The 22,059-nt window shown below is 38.2% G+C and overlaps 1 protein-coding gene across 4 annotated transcripts in view; it reads left to right on the top strand.

Moving 5' to 3' along the window:
- Nucleotides 1-22,059, top strand: part of LOC105472931 (DS cell adhesion molecule) — an 818,273-nt gene that overhangs the window by 489,067 nt on the left and 307,147 nt on the right. For all 4 annotated transcript variants that reach the window (XM_071095740.1, XM_071095738.1, XM_071095737.1 and 1 more), the window contains exons 5-6: nucleotides 8,437-8,715; nucleotides 13,806-14,081. In XM_071095740.1, coding sequence (XP_070951841.1) covers nucleotides 8,437-8,715; nucleotides 13,806-14,081 — 555 coding nt within the window. The remainder of the gene's footprint in view (nucleotides 1-8,436; nucleotides 8,716-13,805; nucleotides 14,082-22,059) is intronic.

Raw genomic sequence — 22,059 nt, 5'->3', positions numbered from 1 at the left:
GAGGTTGTAATAGTGAGATGGAAGTGACCAAAGGTTGCTTGCTCTCAATATTTAAGAAGTACCTTATTTGTAATAATGCTTTATGGGAAGAAGTGAAGGGAACTTGTTGAACATTGGGATAATTTAAAACATCACTGCCTGAGCACCCACTTTTTGTCCTTGATAAAACGACACAGGAGCCAACATAAAGGGGCTCTCATCAGTCAAAGGGAATTAACTGAGTATCAGCAGTGATGCTTGCACATGATTGATAAACATTAAATACTGTGAAAACCTTTGAGTTCATTACAATTTTATACATATATGTATATATACACATACATGTGCATATATACTTCAATGTGAACACATGAATATATATTTCATATAAAGAAAGAAATAAGAATCTCATTGGTCTGCATAGTAGTAACCAGGACACTAACTCTTCATTCTGATAACAGGTGATTAAAGACAACAACAACTCAATGTATTCTGTCTTTCCTATAGCTACTGTATTTTTAGGTAACCAGCTAACCTTAGTTCAGAAGGGAAAGTTCATTTTGCAGAATAATTGTGTCTACTGAATGCGACAGAAATGACAAAATTAGAAAATTTCATTTTCAATCTTAATAAAATAACTCAGATAAATTTTAACATCTGACCTCACTGATCAGTTGAGTGTCACTAAGAACGGGAAAACCACACATTATGTGGATGCAATGTGAAGTGCACAGCACCCCTCTCAAAGAGAGGTTGAACACTTATCTAACCAACCCACTGAAATAAATTCCAGTTCATAAGAAAAATGCCTGTGGCAATAACGGCACAAATTAAATGATGTCATAGACAAGCAAATTCAGCATGGTAACTAGGAAGTCAAGTCAAATACATGGGAGAAAGGAGGGCTGGCTCTGCATTAAGAAAGACTCAAGAGATGTAACAACTGCATGTGAATAGGAGAAGGATCTTGATTTAATTAATTCAATTGTTTAAAAGCTAGCCACTTTTGAGCTGATGAGGAAAAATGAATTTGCAGTGTATATACTACTTGATACTGTGTAATACAGACTGTGGTTATGTAACAAAACTCTATTTTTATTAGAGAAGCATGCTAGTGATGTGATGATAAAATGACATAGCTTCCCTTTTTTGTTGCTGTTTTTGTTTTGAGGTGGAGTCTCGCTCTGTTGCCATGCTGGAGTGCAGTGGCACGACCTTGGCTCAATGCGATCTCTGCCTCCTGGGTTCAAGTGATTCCCCTTCCTCAGCCTCCTCAGTAGCTGGAACTACAGGCGTGCACCACCACGCCCAGCTAATTTTTTGTGTTTTGGTAGAGACAGGGATTCACCATGTTGGCCAGGATGGTCCGATCTCCTGACCTCGTGATCCACCTGTCTTGGCCTCCCGAAGTGATGGGATTACAGGTGTGAGCCACTGCGCCTGGCCTATAGCTTCCCTTTTGTTGCATATTCTTTACCACCAAAAACAAAGTAAAACTATCAAGAAATAAACATGATTAAGAATAGAAAAGTTTTGGTGTCAGAGCCATTAATATGATGAATATATGGGATGCATCATATTATTTTTGTCTATTTTTGTGTAAGTTTTCAAACGTTTGGGATAAAAATAACTTTTGTAAATATATATTAAAAAGTTTGAAGACTGAGACAAAGACAAAAAAGATACTGAAGGGGATGAAAAGGAAAGACAGTGCTGTTTGGTTATTTAGATTTGACATATGACCAAATATCCCCACAAGAGCCTGTCTCAAGCATTGCCTCAATCATGCACTTAAAATATAAAACATTGGATGCTGGTGAGGGTGCAGAGAAAAGGGAACCCTTATACGCTACTGGTGGCAATGTAACTTAGTCCTGCCATTATCGAAAGCAGACTGGAGATTTCTCAAAGAACTTAAAATAGAGCTACCGTTTGACCCAGCAATCCCATTACAGAGTAATATATCCAAAAGAAAATAAATCACTCTTCCAAAAAGACGTATACGCTTGTATGTTCATCACTGGGCTATTCACAATAATAAAGATGTGAAATCAGCCCAGGTGTCCTTCAATGGTAGATTGGATAAATAAGATGTGGTACATATAAACTGTAGTATACTGGAAAGCCATAAAAAAGAATGAAATCTTGTTCTTTGAAGCAATGAGGATGGAGCTGGAGGCCATAATTCTTAGTAAATTAACACAGGAATAGAAAACCAAGTACCTCATGTTCTCACTTATAAGTGAGAGCTAAATATTGACCACACGTGGACACAAATATGGGAACAACAGACACTGTGGATACTAGACTGTGGAGGGCAGGGAGTTTGGGTTAAAAAGCTACCTATCAAGTACCATGCTCACTATCTGAGGAACAGGATCTCTACTCCAAACCTCAGCATCACGTAATATTCCCAAGTAACAAATCTACATATACCACCTGTATCTAAAATAAAAGTTGAAATAAAAAAAGAAATACGTCATTCCAGTTTCATAAAACAGTTTTATTGAGATGCAATTTACTTTCATATAAACTCCATTCAGTTTATTCACTAATTTTAATAAATGCGTAGAGTTGTGCCACAACTGCACCAATCTAATTTTAGAATATTTTCACCACCCAAAAGATTCCTCCTACCCATTTGAAGCCAATTTCAATGTCCATCCCCAGTCCCAGACAACCACTAATCTATTGTCTGTCTCTGTAAAGTTGCATTTTCTGGATATTTCACATAAATGGAATGATACAAGATGTGGATTTTGTGTCTGCCTTCTTTCATGTAGCACCCATGTTGTAATGTGTTAGTCATTCACTCTTTCTTGTTGCTGAAGAGCATGTGATCATCTGTAAATACTGCATTTGGTTATTAGTTCACTAAATTATGGACATTTGGGTTGTTTCCACTCTTTGATGATGAATAATCCTGCTACGAACATTTGTACCTAAGTCTTTGAGTGAACATGTTTTCATTCATTTAGGGTAGGTACCTAGAAGTTGGGGCCTCATGGCAAATTGAAGTTTAAACATTTTGAGAAAATGCCAACCTGTTCTGGCTGCTTTTATTTGGCAAGTATATCACAATACACCTGGGGAAAAAATAAACTCTAGCCAATGTGATGTAAGAGGAGAAAAATGTGTGGGTTTGTAGGAAATCCTGCTTAAAAGTGACTTCACTGAGGGGGCATTCTTACGCATTTTTGCTTTCCTTCTTTATACCACCTGTGATGTGGATGTGAAGGCTGACACTCCAGCAGCCATTTTTATGTGAAATCTATATGTGTGCCTATGTAAGTCTATATTTACCTTCCACCAACAATGGGTGAAGATTCCAGGTCCCTACATCTTTCCCAGCATTGTTTGTGATTTTATTGCAGTCATCCTAGTGGGTGTGAAGTCATGTCTCACTCTGATTTTAATTCATATTACTGTAATGCCTAGTGATATTGAGCATCTTTTTGTGTACTGATTAGTTATTTGTATATCTTCTTTGGTGATGTAAAATATCAATGATTTTTGCCCATTTTTGGGTTGTTTCTTCTCATTATAGAGATGTAAGCATTTTTAATATTTTTTGGATTTGAGTTCTTGATTAGAAATATGATTTTCAAATTTTTTTCACTTAATGATGCCTTTGAGAATGCTACAGTTCTTAATTTTTTTATTTTTTTATTTTTATTGTTTGAGATGGAGTCTTGCTTTGTTGCCAAGGCTGGAATGCAGTGATGCGATCTTGGCTCACTGCAACCTCCGCCTTCCAGGTTCAAGCTATTATCCTGCCTCTGTCTGTAGCTGGGACTACAGGTGCATGCCACCACACCTGGCTAATTTTTGTGTTTTTAGTAGAGACGGGGTTTCACCATGTTGACCAGGCTCATCTTGAAGTCTTCATCTCATGTCATCTGCCCACCTCGGCCTCCCAAAGTGCTGGAATTATAGGCATGAGTCACCAGGATGGGCCAGTTTTTTTAATTTTGAAGAAGTTTATTATGTTGATTTTTTCTGTTGTTGCTTGTTTTTTTAGTGTTATGTCTAAGAACTTCTCAAGGTCATGAAGATATTTTCCTTATGTTTTCTTCTAAAAGCTTTTATAGTTTTAGTTGTAATATTTAGATCAATAATCCATTTTGAGTTAGTTTTTGTAGGTAGTGTGAGGCAAAGTTCTAATTTATTTTCCTTGTGGATATCCAATTGTCTCAGCCATTTTTAAAAATGTCATTAGAATTACATAGCACTGTCTTAAGCATATTTGAGAAATTTCTGCCAATAGTTTCAGTTAGAATAAAACTTTTTAAGTGCAGTCATTGAGAGTTGATTTTTTATGAATAGCATTAGAAGTTGGTGCATTTCGTTTTCAGAGATGGTGGGATTGTTCTGCAAAGAAAGTCAGAGGTGCGCACTGTGGTGTTTGTTGTCAGCCACCCCTGCCAAAGGGGTGACATCTTTGTACCACCTTCTCCAACTCTACTTCTACTTCCTATTCTAAATAAAATGACAGATTTCGCAACTATTTTTTCATAGTACTTTATAATATCTTCAATATTCCACTCTAGTGTAACTAAAATCTGTATTACTGAAGAACAAGAGCTATCATTATATTCTCATATTTCTTAAATAAATGAAGACAGTTCAGAATAATAGAGAAGCTTACCCCAGGTAATACATATTATCTTGGATATGATTTCTACTTACTAAACAATATTGCGATGTTTATATGGCCTGCAAGTTAGTGTAGTAGGAGGTAATAAATCACATGCGGTTGAGGATGTCCAAGACCATTTCTGGAGTTGGCTTTAGGCACATCTTTGTGTCTTCTCGTTCACGGAACCCATTGGGTGTGCAGGTGATGATACTTCCAGTAACATGGATGCAGAGAGCTAACCATTTTTCTAGATGCTTCGTTGATGCTAGAAGATGCCAGAGATCAGTGAGACATCATTGGTTAGGCCTGTCTTCTTAATTATTCAGTCTCTAAGAACATAACTTGATCTTCAAACCAATACTTTTCAAAGTCCGTTTGTAATTTCCTGTAGAAGCAGGTAAATGAAGCGGTGAAGTTTTTGCTGGCACAGGTTCTGTACTTGGGTAGTGTGAAACTTTTGTATCTCTCTCGCCTCCTGGAGCCCCATAGTCATGCATGTGAATGAGTATAATTCTGGAATATAGAATCCTTCAGTTAATGAAGAATTAGAGGAGTCCTGGAAGCTCATCAGGTATTCTTTAAAAGAGTATTTAGGTTCCCTCATCATATCACTGTCACATTGTTCTCATAAGACACCAGTGAAGTTAAAAGAGCAGCAAGTTCATAATGAAGTTTTATCTCTCTCTGATGATTATAAAAGAAATGGAAAGCCAAGACATTTCAGCTAAATGCTTTTGTTCTATTTTCAACAGTGCCTGCTGACTGCCCCCAGTGGCTGACTACGGAATCACAGCCTCTTAAAGAAGTCTTTCTATTAATAAATGATTTTTTGATGTTATTGTTTATTAAAACAGAAGTTTACTCTCTTGTATATAAGTCCAGAAGCTGGTTTGCCAGCTCCAGTGTCACCAGGGACCAGGCTTTTATCTTTGTGATCCATTATCCTCATGTGAGATTCCATTCTCAATATGATTTCAAAGTCCAAAGTGAGTGCTGCAGCTCCTGCCTTTATATCCACATTCCAGGTGATATAAAGAAGCAAAGGAAAAATGCATAAAAACACCCCTATCAGCTAAGTCACCTTTAAGCAGAATTTCCTACAAATCCACACATTTTCACCTCTTACATCTCCTTGGCTAGAGTTTATTTTTCCTCCAGGTTAATTGAGGTATTGAAAAATGAAAATTGAATATATTTAAGGTATACAATGTGATGTTCACTATGCATATATATATATGCATGTATATATATGTGTGTATATATATATTATGTGTATATATATATATACACCACTATCAAGCAAAATAACATATCTATTGCCTCACATAGTTACATTTGTATGTGTATGTATGTATGTGTGTGATGACAACATTTAAAATCAACTGTCTTTGAAAATTTCAAGTATATAAGATAGTGTTATTAACTATAGTCACTATGCTGCATATTAAACCTCCAGAACCTATTCATCTGGCATAACTGAAACTTTATACCCTTTTACCTACCATATGATCTAGCAATCCCACTCTGGGTATATATCCAAAGGAAATGAAATTAGGTATCTGCACTCCCATGTTTATTGCAGAATCATTCACAACAGTCAGAATATGAAAAAAACTTAAGTGTTCATTTACATATACACACACGCATAGGAATATTATTCCTATATACACAAAGGAGTATTATTCAGCCTTAAAAAAAGAAGGAAATCTTTCCATTTGCAATGACATCGATGAACCTGAAGGGCATTATGCTAAGTGAAGTAAGCCATGCACAGAAAGACAAACATTGTCTTTACTCACATACATGTGAAATCTAAAAAAGTCAAACTCAGAGAAGCAGGGAATAGAATGGGGGTTGCCAGGGACTAGGGGATGGGACAAATAGCGAGGTGTTCGTCAAAAAATACAAAGTTCCAGATGGCTCTCATTTGATAGGACAGTGGATTCCATTCCTTGGCCATCAGATTTATTGCAGGTAGATCCAAAAAGTCATGGCATTTTTCTTACTAAGGCAAAGACAAGAAAATTTCAGGAGGCAGGAGTCTATAACTCTTCTCTCCATGTGGAATGCCAGGGTGTTGGTTCATGCAAGTTCTAAACAGGATGAATTAGAAGAGACAGCAGGGAGAGAACACTGAGTTTTACGTTTAGCATCTGATCAGGTGCTATATTTTATATTCTTCGTAGTCATGCAGATTATGACCTTGGGAACATCACTGCATTCAAACAAACTTGAAGGACTTTGAGCTGCGTGGTTTCCACAGACCCAGTTCTTGAGAATATTTTATCAAATTCCTCACCTGGTTCAAGATGGTGTCATAGAACAGGCAAATTTTAGAAGGCTATGTCATAAGTCATCATTTGCAAGCTGCTTCTTTCTAATCCATTGTCTTGCTATGCCACATGTTGTTGATAGTGCTTATTCACCTGACCTCAAATACCATCTTCTCAGAGAGTCTGTCCCTGAGGACCCTATCTTAAGGCCTCCTGGCTGCCTCCACACCCATAACATGTGGAATTCACTCTGTGTTCTGCCCTCTTTTTCTTTCTTTAATTATACTTATTACAAATTATCTTTATTTGCTTGCTAATGTGTTGCTTGCTCCCTAACACCCACCCACCCAACAGAACATGAGCTCCAAGAAGACACCTGTGTCATCCACCACTCTCCCATTAGTGCCTAACTCTGTGCTGGTCTACACTGGAGGATCAAAACGTATTTGGGAAACGAATAAATAAAATGCTTTAAAATTCAAAAGCTATGTGTAAAACTCTTTCTCTTGTGCAATAAATTTTACTAAAGGTAAACAGCTATTCCTGCTAGTGTTGCTCGTTTTTTCTGTTTAAATTTATTTAGGCTGGGTGTGATGGTGCATGCCTGTAATCCCAGCATGTTGGGAGGCCCAGGCAGGAGGATCACTTGAACCCAGGAGTTTGAGACTGTGGTGAGCAATCATTGCACCACTGCACTCCAACCTGAGCTACAGAGTGAGCCACTGTCTTAAAAAATTATTTATTTTATTAATTTTTATGATATTTTATTGATGCATAATAGATACACATAGTTTGGGGTACGTGTGATAATGTATTCGTATAATTAAAATCAAATCAGTGTACTTGGGATATTCATCACATTATACATTTGGCTTTTCTTTAAACTGTAATTATTTCAATTCTTCTGTTCTAGCTATTTTGAAATACACAATAGATAATTGCAATCCATAGTCGTTCCACTGATCTATCTACCACTATGTCTTATTTCTTCTCTCAAATTGCATATTTATACCCATTAAGCATCTTTTAAGAGAATTCTGACATTCCCGGTTATGAAAAGACAATCTGATTCTTAGCCTGAGCTGACAGCTCTTGTTGAAGCCTGCTCATTCTGGATCTGTTATTCATTTACTGGGGAATGACCAACAGAAGCTCTGACCAGTGTTCAACCTTTTGCAAATTCTGAGCAGAAAATAAATTGTATGAATAGGGCATTTCTTTTTCTGTTCACTTATAAAATCTTACAGATCTGTATCAATAGTTGGTATGATGCACCAGTTTAAATTATACATGAAGGCCTACAATTCTTTTTTTTTTTTTTTTTTTTTTTGAGACGGAGTCTCGCTCTGTCGCCCAGGCTGGAGTGCAGTGGCGCGATCTCGGCTCACTGCAAGCTCCGCCTCCCGGGTTCACGCCATTCTCCTGCCTCAGCCTCCCGAGTAGCTGGGACTACAGGCGCCCACAACCGCGCCCGGCTAATTTTTTTTGTATTAACCACTTCAACTCCTCATTCACTGTCTCTAAGAGTTTTTATTTCTTCTACAGACCCAGCGAACTCGGCCCCATCCATACTGGATGGATTTGACCATCGCAAAGCCATGGCTGGGCAGCGTGTGGAGCTGCCTTGCAAAGCACTTGGGCACCCTGAGCCAGATTACCGCTGGCTGAAGGACAACATGCCCCTGGAACTTTCAGGGAGGTTCCAGAAGACCGTGACGGGGCTGCTCATTGAGAACATTCGCCCCTCGGACTCAGGCAGCTATGTGTGTGAAGTGTCCAACAGATACGGAACGGCTAAGGTGATAGGCCGCCTGTACGTGAAACGTAAGTTGGACGGTAACTTGCAAAGGTGGTGTTGGCTTCCATCGATGGAGCTCCTGTTATAAGCGAATCTCCATGTTTTCTCTGTAGCTTTCCATTAACTCCCAAAAGAGTCCAGCTGAGATCAACAGAAACCTCATTTTACAGATGTGAAAATTAATGCTCAGATGAATTCCCCAAGGTTACACAACTGGAGAGTCTTGGGTGTCAGATTTGATTTGAAGACTGTCTGATCCCCAAACCTCTGTGAGTTCCATTAGGCCACAGACTATTACATTTCCAAGATACGATTTCAAGATAACACTTCCTAGCTGATGAATTCACAACAGCCAGTCTCTCTAAAAATGAACAGAGTGAGAGGGTAGGATTGTTCTTTCAGCACAAGTGATGATAGCCAATCAAAGCAGTTGTCCTTTGTCTGTTTCCAGACCATTTCTGCATTTAATTTCTAAATAAGGCTATTAGCCAAAGTATGAGGCTCAAACATACCCAAATATTAGACTCGTGCCTGATATTTTAGATCACCTACTCCAAATATGATGGATATATTTGATCTTCCATTGATTATTGATTGCCTTGGCTGCCTTGAGGAATGTGTTGAGAAGGATACTGAAGGCAGATTTGGAGGAAGGAGGGATATGATTGCAGGGTCACAATCTAATCTACTCAAACACCCTCAATTTTGCTCATGCAGAAACCAAATTAAAGTGAATTACTCAAGATCACATGGCCAGAAAAGGAAGGCAGAGCCTTGGTCAGAGAGGAGGTCTTAGTTGCCAATATAATACTCCTTTTTTGAAAATATGTTTTTACTTGATGAACTAAATTGAACAGATTTAACCACAGGAATCTCACACTGAAAATAGAAGTGTTTTTCTTACTTCCCCCTCCACCTCCCCGCCCAGCCCTAACCCTGTTTATGGAACTTTCTCTCAATGTCAACCTGTGTGTAGACTCCCTTGGCATAATACCAGCCTAAGAGAATATATTTACATTAAATATCCAAATGACTATCTGGAACAGGCTGTCTAGCCTGAGTCCTGCAAAATATTTGAACATGTTTAGTCTGGGATTAGAAAGAAATGGATGATAAAATCCACAGTTACACTTCTATGCTGAAGAATCATGTGGATAAAACATGCAGCATTGGACAGCCAGCCACAGGCTCAAAGTCTCTTCTACGTTAAAAGACCTCTCCTAGCTCCCTGTTCTCTGCTGAATAAAGTTGATACCTTAGGATAGCACTGAAGGCATCTCAAGCAAATCTGTCTGGTCGTATTTCCCCTTGTTTTGCATTAAAATCCACTTATGGCTGGGCGCGGTGGCTCGCGCCTGTAATCCCGGCACTTTGGGAGGCTGAGGCAGGTGGATCACAAGGTCAGGAGATCGAGACCATCCTGGCTAACATGGTAAAACCCCGTCTCTACTAAAAATACCAAAAATTTGGCTGACTGTGGTGGCAGGCGCCTGTAATCCCAGCTACTTGGGAGGCTGAGGCAGGAGAATGGCATGAACCTGGGAGGCGGAGCTTGCAGTGAGCCGAGATCTCACCACCGCACTCCAGCCTGGGCAACAGAGCAAGATTCCGTCCCCCCCAAAAAAAAAAAAAAATTGCAACCTCAGGCATAAATGGAATAATAAAAACCTATTCCTGCTAAGTCTAACTTCTTCCTAATTCCTGCACAAACCATTCCTTTCCTTATTGCAAGTCATATTACTAATGTTGCTTCCTCCACATAAAAGATTATTTCCTAATACTCTGTTATCTAACACTTCCCATCTCTCTTAGCCTCCATCTGCAAAGATGTGTTGTTCCCCATTCTCCTCCTGTCTCCTCAACTCAGAGTATGTTACTGCTCTCTCTCTAAAGGCGTTTATCACTACATGTATTTTAAAAGCCTTTATTATTAATGTGCTTATTTTTATCATTGTTCTCTTCTTCCACATCTAGGTGATTCTCCAATGCTTCTGGAATGTTCTCTGCCTCCCTTCTGACTGCTTCTTCTAGCTGCAGAAGAAAACAGCTTCCTCGTTCCCGTCTCTCTTCTCTATTGGAAAGCATTCTCTTGGACTCCAAATTCAGAACTGTCTTCTTGTCAAGCTCTTCCCTTTTCCTTAGGCGCTGTTTCATTTGTAGAGCTTCAAATTCCTTGCCTCTGAAAATAAGCTCTGAATCTGTACTTGTAGCCTTGGCTTCCTTCATGAGTGTCAGACAAGTGTGTCAACCAGCTTTCTTTCAGAAATTTCGCTGGCACTTCAAAACAACAGTGTCGGATACCAAACTAAACTCTCCACCACCTCTTCCTTCCAAGTGGCTCTTGTTATTATTACCAACATCTTCCTCCCTGTCATCCATCAGATGCAAACATGAAATCTTGGGTGCTCTTTAAGCCTTTCCTTTCTACATCCTGCCAAGTCCTGCCATGTCCTGCCGAGTCCTGCCAAGTGATACAAACTGAATCTCACAGTTACTCAGCTCTGTTCTCAACTTCTGTCCTGCCTTAGATTGGATCTTAATTGTACCTACACTAGACATGTGTAATGTCTTCACTGACCGGTTTTCCTCACCCTCATTTGTCAAAAGACCTTTGACTTAGTGATTCCATTAAAAGTATGTTTGAGCTGGGTGCAATGGCTTGTGCCTGTAGTCCCAGCTACCCAGGAGGCTGAGGCAGAAAGGAGGAGGAGTTTCAGGCTACAGAGAGCTATGATTGTGCCACTGCACTCCAACCTAGGTGACAGAGCAAGGCCCCGTTTCCGGGGGGGAAAAAAAAAGACTTATTTGCTAAGCATTTTTGAATGCCTTCTTTAGTTATCTTTGTTTAATTCCAAAATCTTAGGGATTCTCTGTTGCATCCAAAATGAATCAGAAACTCTAAGACATGCCCCTGCTCCCTGACTTAATTCATGTGGTTCCCAATCTCTGTGATTCCTTCTTTCCATTCTGACTGGTCTCAGTTCTATCCATCCTTGATATCTGGGTTTCCTGCTCTTCCCAACCACCCTTCTCCACATGTGCTATCTCTCTAATGGCCCTTGCATCACTCTGGTTGGTTATTATAGCCATTTATTGCCTTTTCTTACCAACCTAGAAGACTGAGCTCCTTGAAAACAAAGTGTGGTGAGATGAAAAGTTAGGAACAACTGGGGTAAAAAACTTTTTTCACCCACTTTTTGATGGGGTTGTTGTTTTCTTATAAATTTGTTTAAGTTCCTTGAGAATTCTGGATATTAGACCTCAGTCAGATGGATAGATTGCAAAAATTCTCTCCCATTCTGTAGGTTGCCTGTTCACTCTGATGATAGTTTCTTTTGCTGAGTAGAAGCGTATTAGTTTAATTAGATCCCATTTGTCAATTTTGGCTTTTGTTGCAGTTGCTTTTGGTGTTGTAGTCATGAAGTCTTTGTCCATGCATATGTCCTGAATGGTATTGCCTAGGTTTTTTTCTAGCATTTTTATGGTTTTGGGTTTTACATTTAAATCTTTAATCCACCTTCAGTTAATTTTTGTATAAGGTGTAAACAAACCTGTACGTTCAGCACATGTATCCCAGACCTTAAAGTGAAATAATAACAATAGCAAAAGGAGAAGATTACCAGAATGGATTAAAAAGCAAATCTTAGCCATCTGCCATCTACAAGAGATGTTTGTTAATTTAAAAGATGTATTTATATGTCTTCTGTCCTCCATGTGCTTCTGTTAAGCAATCAGAGGTCATTAAGATCTTTGTTTCTCTATATGTCATTTGCCATTTTTGCTATCTGCCTTAAAGAATTTCTCTTTATTTTTGGTTTTCTATAATTTGTAATATGACTAGACAGGATTTTCATCAGATTTTTCCTGCTCGGCACTTTCTGACGTTTAAAAATCTGTAACTATATGTCTTTCACTAAAAATTTTGTTTTGTTTTGTTTTGCCATTTACCTGTTGATTAGATTTGGCTGAGTTACTTAAGCTCTCTGAATAACCATTTTCTGTTTTGTAAAATGGAGATAACACAAAAATTACAGGATTAGGAGAAGACTGACTTCAATGACCTATGAAAGCTAGTCAGTAATTTTATAGCACATGCTAGCTGCACCATAAGTATTATTCCATTTTTCTTGCCTGTGAGTTTAACCTCATCCTTGGCACATGACAGGTGCTCAGTGAATGCTTCTACATTGGATTAGGGTTGTTGAATTGAAAACATGGGAAGGTGAGGATGAAAGTTTCATCCGTGTCTAAATCACTCAGCCTCATTTTAAAGAAAATCTCTGTTTCATGGTCACAAATTCTAATGCCAACCCATTTGTTAGTCGGTTTGTTTGTTTGTTTTTTCCCCACAATTGTGTGTTATTGGCCCTTGGTAAACCACATATGGCATATGAGTGAGTATACGTGTGTGTGAGAATGGCCCAGGGTAAACCCACCAGTGCCACCTTGGGACAAGGCAAATTAGGATTTATATGTTCAATGTTCAATACTTATGTCACTATTGGTAGCCAGCACATTGCATTTTTTTTTTTTTTTTAAGACAGAGTCTCACTCTGGTCGCCCAGGCTGGAGTGCAGTGGCACGATCTTGGCTCACTGCAAGCTCCACCTCCCAGGTTCATGCCATTCTCCTGCCTCAGCCTCCCAAGTACCTGGGACTACAGGTGCCCCCCCACCATGCCCGGCTAATTTTTTGTATTTTTAGTAGAGACGGGATTTCACCATGTTAGCCAGGATGGTCTCGATTTCCTGATATCATGATCTGCCCGCCTTGACCTCCCAAAGTGTTGGGATTACAGGTGTGAGTCACTGTGCCCGGCCTGCATTTCTTACTGTCAGTGGATTTATATCAACATCCTCACATAGACTCAGTGAGAAGGCAGTTTGACCAACATTATTCCATTTGTTGCATAGAGAAATAAAGCCAGAAATAAAAAATAGCGAAGAGGATGTTCCCAAACAAAATGTTCCTCTGTGAAATAATATGGCTCGTAGGAACTGTATGGAGTATGACTGCAGTGATGCACTTGCTTTGTTGAAAGTCCAGCCTGTTGTCCAAATGCTATCTAGTGATGTTTTTCCCTTTTTTTCTCTCTCTCTCTTACTAAAACCTCCAGAGCCACTGAAAGCCACCATCAGTCCCAGGAAGGTTAAAAGCAGCGTGGGTAGCCAAGTTTCCTTGTCCTGCACCGTGACAGGAACTGAGGACCAGGAACTCTCCTGGTACCGCAATGGTGAAATCCTCAACCCTGGAAAAAATGTGAGGATCACAGGGATCAACCACGAAAACCTTATTATGGATCACATGGTCAAAAGTGACGGGGGCGCATACCAGTGCTTTGTGCGCAAGGACAAGCTGTCCGCTCAAGACTATGTGCAGGTGGTCCTTGAAGGTCAGTGGGCCTCGTTACAGGGTATGGCTGAAAAAGAACCCAAACCCAGAGCCCTCAGAAAAGAAGAAGACAGGGCAAAGCAGTGCTGATCACTCAGTTCTGGGCTCTCTGTCTGTCTCACCAGCTACTACTCTACCCTAATTTTTCAAGCTAAATCAGGCAAATGGGAGAGAAAGTTCTGATGAGAATGAAATTGTTTCATATTAGAAGTAATGTAAAGTAACATAAATGTTACCCACTCGTTAGTTGTAAGTTATTTGCCAAGAATGAAATCTTAGAAGAAACCACAATTAACCACAGTTTTTGTTGATCATTCATCTCTAGACCAGGGTCTTTCAAGAATACCTTGCTTGGGGAACTTTTTTCTTGTTTTTTTTTCTTGAGATGGAGTTTCGCTCTTGTTGCCCAGGCTGGAGTGCAATGGCGCAATCTCAGCTCATCGCAACCTCCAGCTCCTCAGTTCAACCCATTCTCCTGCCTCAGCCTCCCAAGTAGCTGGGATTACAGGCATGAGTCACCACACCTGGCTAAGTTTGTATTTTTAGTAGAGATGGGGCTTCTCCATGTTGGTCAGGCTGGTCCCGAATTTCTGATCAGGTGATACCCCTGCCTCAGCCTCCCAAAGTGCTGGGATAACAGGCATCTTGGGAAACTTTTTTATGTGTTGTGGGATCTTTAGCAGCGTCTTTGGCCCTTTTCCACTAGATGTATGCTAGGAGCACCTTCCTCCAAGTTGTTACAACCAAAAATGTCTCCAGACATTGCCAGGTGTTCGCTGGGTGGGGTGTGGGCAATAGCCTCCAGTGGAGAAGTACAACTTCAGATTCAAAATGCAGAGCGAGATGTCAATACAGCGGTTGGTGGAGTGAAAAAATGGCATCTGTTTGCTGCCGTTGTCCCTAGATCCATCCAAATGTTCACAGATTTAAGTAAATGGAATTTGTGAGGAATTATTTTGTGGTATAATAACAGGTTTTAGGTATGTGGTACAGTTTGCTTTTTTTTTTTTTTTAACTGGTTACTGCATACTAAATCTTCAAGCTGATCAGTCAGCCAGAGAAAGAAGCTATCACGGGCAACATATGTTTATCACTACATGATTGAACTAGCTTCTATCTATGTATTTGTGTGTCTCATTGGAAATTATGTCCTTCTATATAATTTAAAATTCATCTGATATCAATTGATTAAAATAATAAAATGATTTTGATATAGCCTAAAGGGAGAATGAATAAAACATATTGATATATGAAAATAAGTTTAAATATATCTTGATTATAAGACCATATTTCTGTTATTCTTTTTTAAACCTTAGCTAATTTTTTAAGAAGTAGCAGGTTTAGCAATGAGATTCCTATTTTGATTCAGTCGTTTCATTGCAGACAGTGAGATTTTTAAAGCAGAGGTGAAATTAGCTGAAAGCATGGTATTCATATTAAATGCCTGACACTGTGTTCCATATAATAATTAAGTGAAGAAAGTAATCAATTTGTGCAGAACCAGTTTGCTAATGATGATGCACTCTAGTCCTTACATAGTCACTATTTTTAGATTCTTTGTAGAAAAAGGAGAGATTACCTGTCTAGGCCCAGTTACCTCGGCAACCATTTCATGCAACTAAGAAAACCTAAAGACCATATTGATAATCCATAATGATGTCAGAAGAGTTCAGGTTATCAGAGTGACAGCAAGAAAGATTTCAAAGACACTCAGGTCTCCCTGGGAAAATAATGTCTGCTTTCATCTCCAAAAGAGCCTGTCACTTGAACTAAAAAGGGGGCCGAGGAGCACCGCCAGCACACTCGCGGATTTATTTGTCGCATGTCAGCTTCCATTCAGGACAAGAAGCTTCACTTTATTTTTTTTTCTCTTCTGAGAGATGACAGTGCTAATGTAGCAAAAGAAAGCAGAAATGGAATTACAAATACATATCTAGTACCTGCTTTAAAAGAATGTCTGGCTAATTTCCTGTGGAAAACAAAAATACTCCAATTATTCTCACTGAAATAGCGATGGATTAAAGTAAAACTATAAAAATTTGTAATACTATGAACTAGGACTGACCATAGATACAATGGAGAATCTGGGAATATTTCCTATGAGGCTATAAAGTGGAATTTAATAACTATAGGTTCAGGATAAAACCATAATACCTTGAAAATGGAATGATTTTTAAAAAAGAATAATAAAGGTTTCCAGTTCTGGGAATGGTAAAATAGCATATATCAGACTAAGTCCCAAGATGATAAAACACAAGAAACTTTGGGAAAAGCAAAAATATATAGAGACACTTGAGAGACACCAAAAGCAAATTGGAGAGTATCCTCTTCCACTGAGGACACAGCTGAACTCCAAAAATCGGGGGGAGAATGCAAGTGTGCAATAAAAAAAATAATTAGACAGACAAAACACAGTACTCTGCAACCGAAGGACACAAGACAAAGCAAGCAGTAGAAACAAATCATGAGAGGACCCAGACGTTAGAACTGGCAGACAAGGACTTTACAGCTGCTATTTAAAATATGTTCAGTAACTTACAGGAAAATATGGACTGAAAGAGTGAACGTATGGGAAAGACTTAACAGAGAAACTGAAACTGTAGAAAAGAATCCATAGAAATGAAAAAAATCACCATATTTGCTTTAATACAAGATTAGAGAAGGAAGAAGAAAGTATCAGTGAACTCGAAGATAAATCTTAGAAAATTATCCAATCTGAAGCATGGGGAGAAAGAAGACTACAAAGAAAATGTTTAGAGCTTCAGTGATAAGTAGGACATCATCAGATAACCTGACAGACACATATGATTAGAGGCCCAGAAAAATAGGAGAGAGGGAATGCAGAAGAAAAAAGTATTCAAAGAGATAATGACCTTAGTTTTATCAACTTTGGCATAAAAGTAAGGTTGCAGATCTAAGAAACTCAGCACACTCCAAAAATAAACACAAAGAAAATTCTATGTCAGTACATCAGAGTTAAGCTGCTAAAAACCAAAGATAAAGAGAAAAACTTGAAAATCTGAGGGAGGAAAAATATTACATAAAGGGGACATCAAGAACAAATGGTGGATGATTCATCAGATATTTTGGAGGACAGGAGACAATGGAGCAACATCTTTAAAATATTGAAGAGAAAATGAAAAACAAAGACACAAGCCCTGCCACCGTAGACTTCTATAGCAAAAAAACCAACAACAACCGGCTTTAAAAATGAAGGCAAAATAAAGATATTTTCAGTAATAAGAAGGTGAAAGAATATGATGTCAGCAGCCCTGCACATTAGGAAATGATAAATGAAGTCATGACGGATATAGAGAATGGACACTTACATCTATAGGATATAGATAACATGGAACAGAAACGGAACATAGAATGGAAACATATCTATAGGAACAAATACCATGAGAAATGGTAAACATATTGATAAATATTTAGCAAAATTGTGTTTTATTTTTTAATTTCTTTAAACAATTGATGATTATAACATTAATAAAATTACCACACTTGGCCATGTGCTGTGGTTCACACCTGTAATCCCAGCATTTTAGGAAGCAGAGATAGGCGGCTCACTTGAGGTCAGTCAGGAGTTTGAGACCAGCCTGGCCAACATGGCAAAATCCCGTCTCTATTAAAAATACAAAAACTAGCCAGGTGTGGTGGCACGTGCCTATAATCCCAACTACAGGCAGAAGCAGGAGAATAGCTTGAACCCAGGAGGTGGAGGTTGCAGTGAGCTGAGATCCTGCTACTGCACTCCAGCCTGGGCGACAGAGTGAGACTCCATCTCTAAAAGTACAATACAATACAATACAATACCAACACTTTATTATAGAATTAATATAATAAATAGATGTAATAACAAAAAGGGAAGAATTATTTGTTGCAAGGGTCTTACATTTCACATAAAGTACTGCAATCTTAACTTTTAGTAGATGTAATTTAAAACATATACACCCACATAGATATACATATAGGGGTGTGTGTGTGTAAATGGAACTTATCTTGTAAATGCAAGATTGGAAGAACATTAAAAATCTAATCTGTGTAAGTGACTATATTAATAGAGTAAGGGAGCAAATCCAATTGATTATCTCAATATATACAGAAAAAATCATTTGATGAAACTTGAATCCATTCAGCATAAAGAATCTCCAGCAAACTGGAGACTCTGGAGAGCATCCTTGACCAGATAAGTGGCATCTGTGAACAATCTACAGCTAAAATCATACTTACTGGTTAAACACTAAATGTTTTTCATTTAAGATTGAGACCAAGGCAAGGATGCCCACATCCACCATTTCTATTCAACATTATACTAGCAACCCTAGTTAAACTTGAGTAGAAATAAAATACATGGAGTTTGGAAAGGGAAAATTTGCAGCTGTCTTAATTACAGGCATTGTTGTTTACAAAGAATATGACAAGGAAACAATAAAGCAATTTCTAAAAGTGAGTTTAAAAAGTCATTGGATATAAGAATGATATACAAAATGCAATTTTATTTCTGTATACTGAGAACAAACAATTGGAAACTAGTATTTTGAAACTTTCATTTACAATAACATAAAACATAGGAATATATTTAAAACAAATATGAAAGATTTCAACATACAAAAATACAAAACTCTGCCAATATAAAATTGAAATAACCTAAATAATTGAAAAGATATACCATATTCAAGGATTAGAAAACTAAACATTCTTAAGTTAACAATTCTCTATAAAATGATAAATGTGATTTCAAGCAAAACCAGGGCATGGTGGCTTGTGCCTGTAATCCTAGTATTTTGGGAGGCTGAGGCAGGGAGATCCCATTAGCCCAGGAGTTTGAGGCTGGCCTGGGAAACATGGCAAAACTTCGTCTCTATAAAAAAAAAAAAAAAAAAAAGAAAGAAAATAGGTGTAGTGGTGTGCACCTGCAGTCTCAGCTACTTGGAAGATTGTGCCACACCAAGGACAACAGAGGAAGACACTGTCTCCAAAAAAACAAAAACAAAAAACAAAAAAAAAAACAAAAAAAAACAAAAAACATACACACACATACATATGTACCTTTTCAACAAATTAACACAGAAACAACTCAATAAATGTATGGCAAAGAATGAGTATTAATCCCTACATCACACTTCATATCCACACAGAATTAAGTTGCTATCCATATAGAATTGAATATAAAGTATAAAGCAATACAGTCTCCAAAAGAAAACATAGAATAATTCTTCATGATTTGCAAATAGGTAACAATTTCTTAGGACACAGAAAGCATTAAATGTCAACACAAGTACATTATTAAGAAAAGATAAAGGCAACCACAGACTGGGATAAAATATTTTATACACACACAAATATATGTGCTATATATATGTTGATAGATATATATAATCTCTATAGGATATCTGACAAATGTATCAGATCATTATAAGATATCTGACATAGATACTCTCTCTATATATATTTCCTTGTATTTCAAATACATGAAGATTTAAATTTGTTTTATTCCACAACAAATCAAGAACAAAAAGGCAAACAGTCTAATAGAACAATGGCCAAAGATTTGAGCAGATACTCACTAAAGGAAACACACGGCTGGCCAATAGGCACATAAAACACGTACCTTCCATGGTATTTCTGGGAAAAATATACAACCTGCATTTAGTCATGAGGAAATATGAGACAAACCCAATTTCAGCAACTGACTACAAAATTACTCTTCAAAAATATAAAAGTCAAGAAACACAAAAGAGGCTGAAGAATATTCCAGATGAAAAGAGACTGAAATGACATGAAACATAAATAATGGGTGACACAGACTCCACTGGAAAAAAACAGTGACGAAAGATATTAGTGGTCAACAGACAGAATTTTGCTGTGGACAGTGTGTTAGATAATAGTACCGTTCCAAAGTCACATCTTCTAATTATATTCTAAGTGTACTCTGGTTGTGATGAAATATATGCACGTATAAACATGCGTACTCTATTATTATGTTTCTTCTAAGCTCAAGCACAGGCAAAACCAGCACATCCTAAGAGGAATCATAGCAGTGATCTATGTTGGATGGGGGTTTATTGAAAGGAGCCCTTAGGGAATTTTGGTGATGGAAATGTTTTATGTCTTGATCATTTTGGTGGTTATTCTGGTGTGTATATTTAGCAAAACTAAGCTGTACACTTAAGATCTGTATATTTCACTGTATGTAAAATTTACCTACAAAAAGAGAAGTATAACCGAAGAACACTTTGCTAAACCCATGAGTTTTCAGAGCTTAATGTAAAAACGAGTGAAAAGAAATCTACAGCTAAACACACTTTACAAAAACCACGGAATTATGAAGGACACGTGAAATAACTCCAGTACTCCTAAACATTAACGACTGATCACGGACAATGAATAGCAATCATGATGACATCTAACTTCTCCATAAAATTAAACACAGGACGTGATGAGGCAACGTCTGCAGTGTGTTAAAGACAAAAGCATCGATTTTGCATGTTAATATTTTAAAGTTTTCTTTTTCATCTCTGACAATAAGAGACAAAATGCTTACAACCCAAGGACACTGCAATATGCTACTTATGAGCATATCTTGGAGAAAACAAACTCCAGGGCCTTCTCCAGCCACCTGAAACATGAGCTGGAATGAATAAGTGAGATTCAGGAATTTGGGAAGGAATAGATGATAGAGGGGTGGAGGGAAGAGCTGCAGCACAGCCCCACCATCATGAAGGCCCCACATAACTGGCCTCCCCGGCCAAGAACTAGGCCGCAAGGTTTTGGGGGGAATGAGTGGCACTTTCCTCAAGGATGTTTGGACCTATTAACCATTCACTGTTGCCTTTCCCTGATGGAATTGCAAGCTATCCTAAATTTTGCTTGCCTCCTTTGTTTTTGTTGATAATACTTTCCAATTTTCAAGAAGAAAGATATTCAGAAATGGAGATATATTTTTTATAATAAAAATTAAAAACTAAAAAAAAAAATCTAGTCATTCTTATCTTTCATTATGGGACAACCCTTTAATTGAACACAAAAATTCTTTTAAAAAATAAAAAATGTCCCCTCCAGCAAGGTCTCTTACCAGACTCAGAAATCCTGTGGCATGTGATTACAATTATGTCAAAATGACCCACTTATGCCTAGAAAAAATGTGTCACAGTGTTGATTTGTATGCCTGAGGCTGGCTGACCTATTGGTAACTTTTCTTCTGATTTTCATACATTTCCTTTAATATGCATGTATTGCTTTTTATAAATGGAAAAACATATATAAAAGAAACATGCATTTGTAACTATAATAAGAGAAAAAACCCATATGGGTGATAGAAAAATAATGGAATATGAAAATTTGATCTATGTAAACATACTGAAAATTTCTGTGGAAACTTCTCTAAGATTAAGATCCTAGTTTGCCTGCAACAGTTCTGGGTCGTGCCTGTATCTCTTGGCATAATTAGCAGTCGTTTCTGTTTCAGCCTCAAAAGTGTCCCACGTTGGATGTTAAATTATATGACCGGCCTACTTAAGTTACTTTTTTTTTTTTTTTTTTTTTTTTTTTTGAGACGGAGTCTGGCTCTGTCGCCCGGGCTGGAGTGCAGTGGCCGGATCTCAGCTCATTGCAAGCTCCGCCTCCCGGGTTCCCGCCATTCTCCTGCCTCAGCCTCCCGAGTAGCTGGGACTACAGGCGCCCGCCGCCTCGCCCGGCTAGTTTTTTGTATTTTTTAGTAGAGACGGGGTTTCACCGTGTTCGCCAGGATGGTCTCGATCTCCTGACCTCGTGATCCGCCCGTCTCGGCCTCCCAAAGTGCTGGGATTACAGGCTTGAGCCACCGCGCCCGGCCTAAGTTACTTTTAGAGATATTTAAAACATGCTTAAGTACCCACCCTACTTAAGGGATCTTTAGAGGTTTTTAATACACGGCATTTAATGCAAACTTTATTTAGCTTCTGCCCATCCTCAGAGACTTCACGGAAGTTTGCATG

Source organism: Macaca nemestrina, chromosome 4 (genome assembly GCF_043159975.1).
Source record: "Macaca nemestrina isolate mMacNem1 chromosome 4, mMacNem.hap1, whole genome shotgun sequence".
Classification (NCBI taxonomy): domain Eukaryota; kingdom Metazoa; phylum Chordata; class Mammalia; order Primates; family Cercopithecidae; genus Macaca; species Macaca nemestrina.
This window is presented reverse-complemented; position numbering and strand designations above follow the sequence as displayed.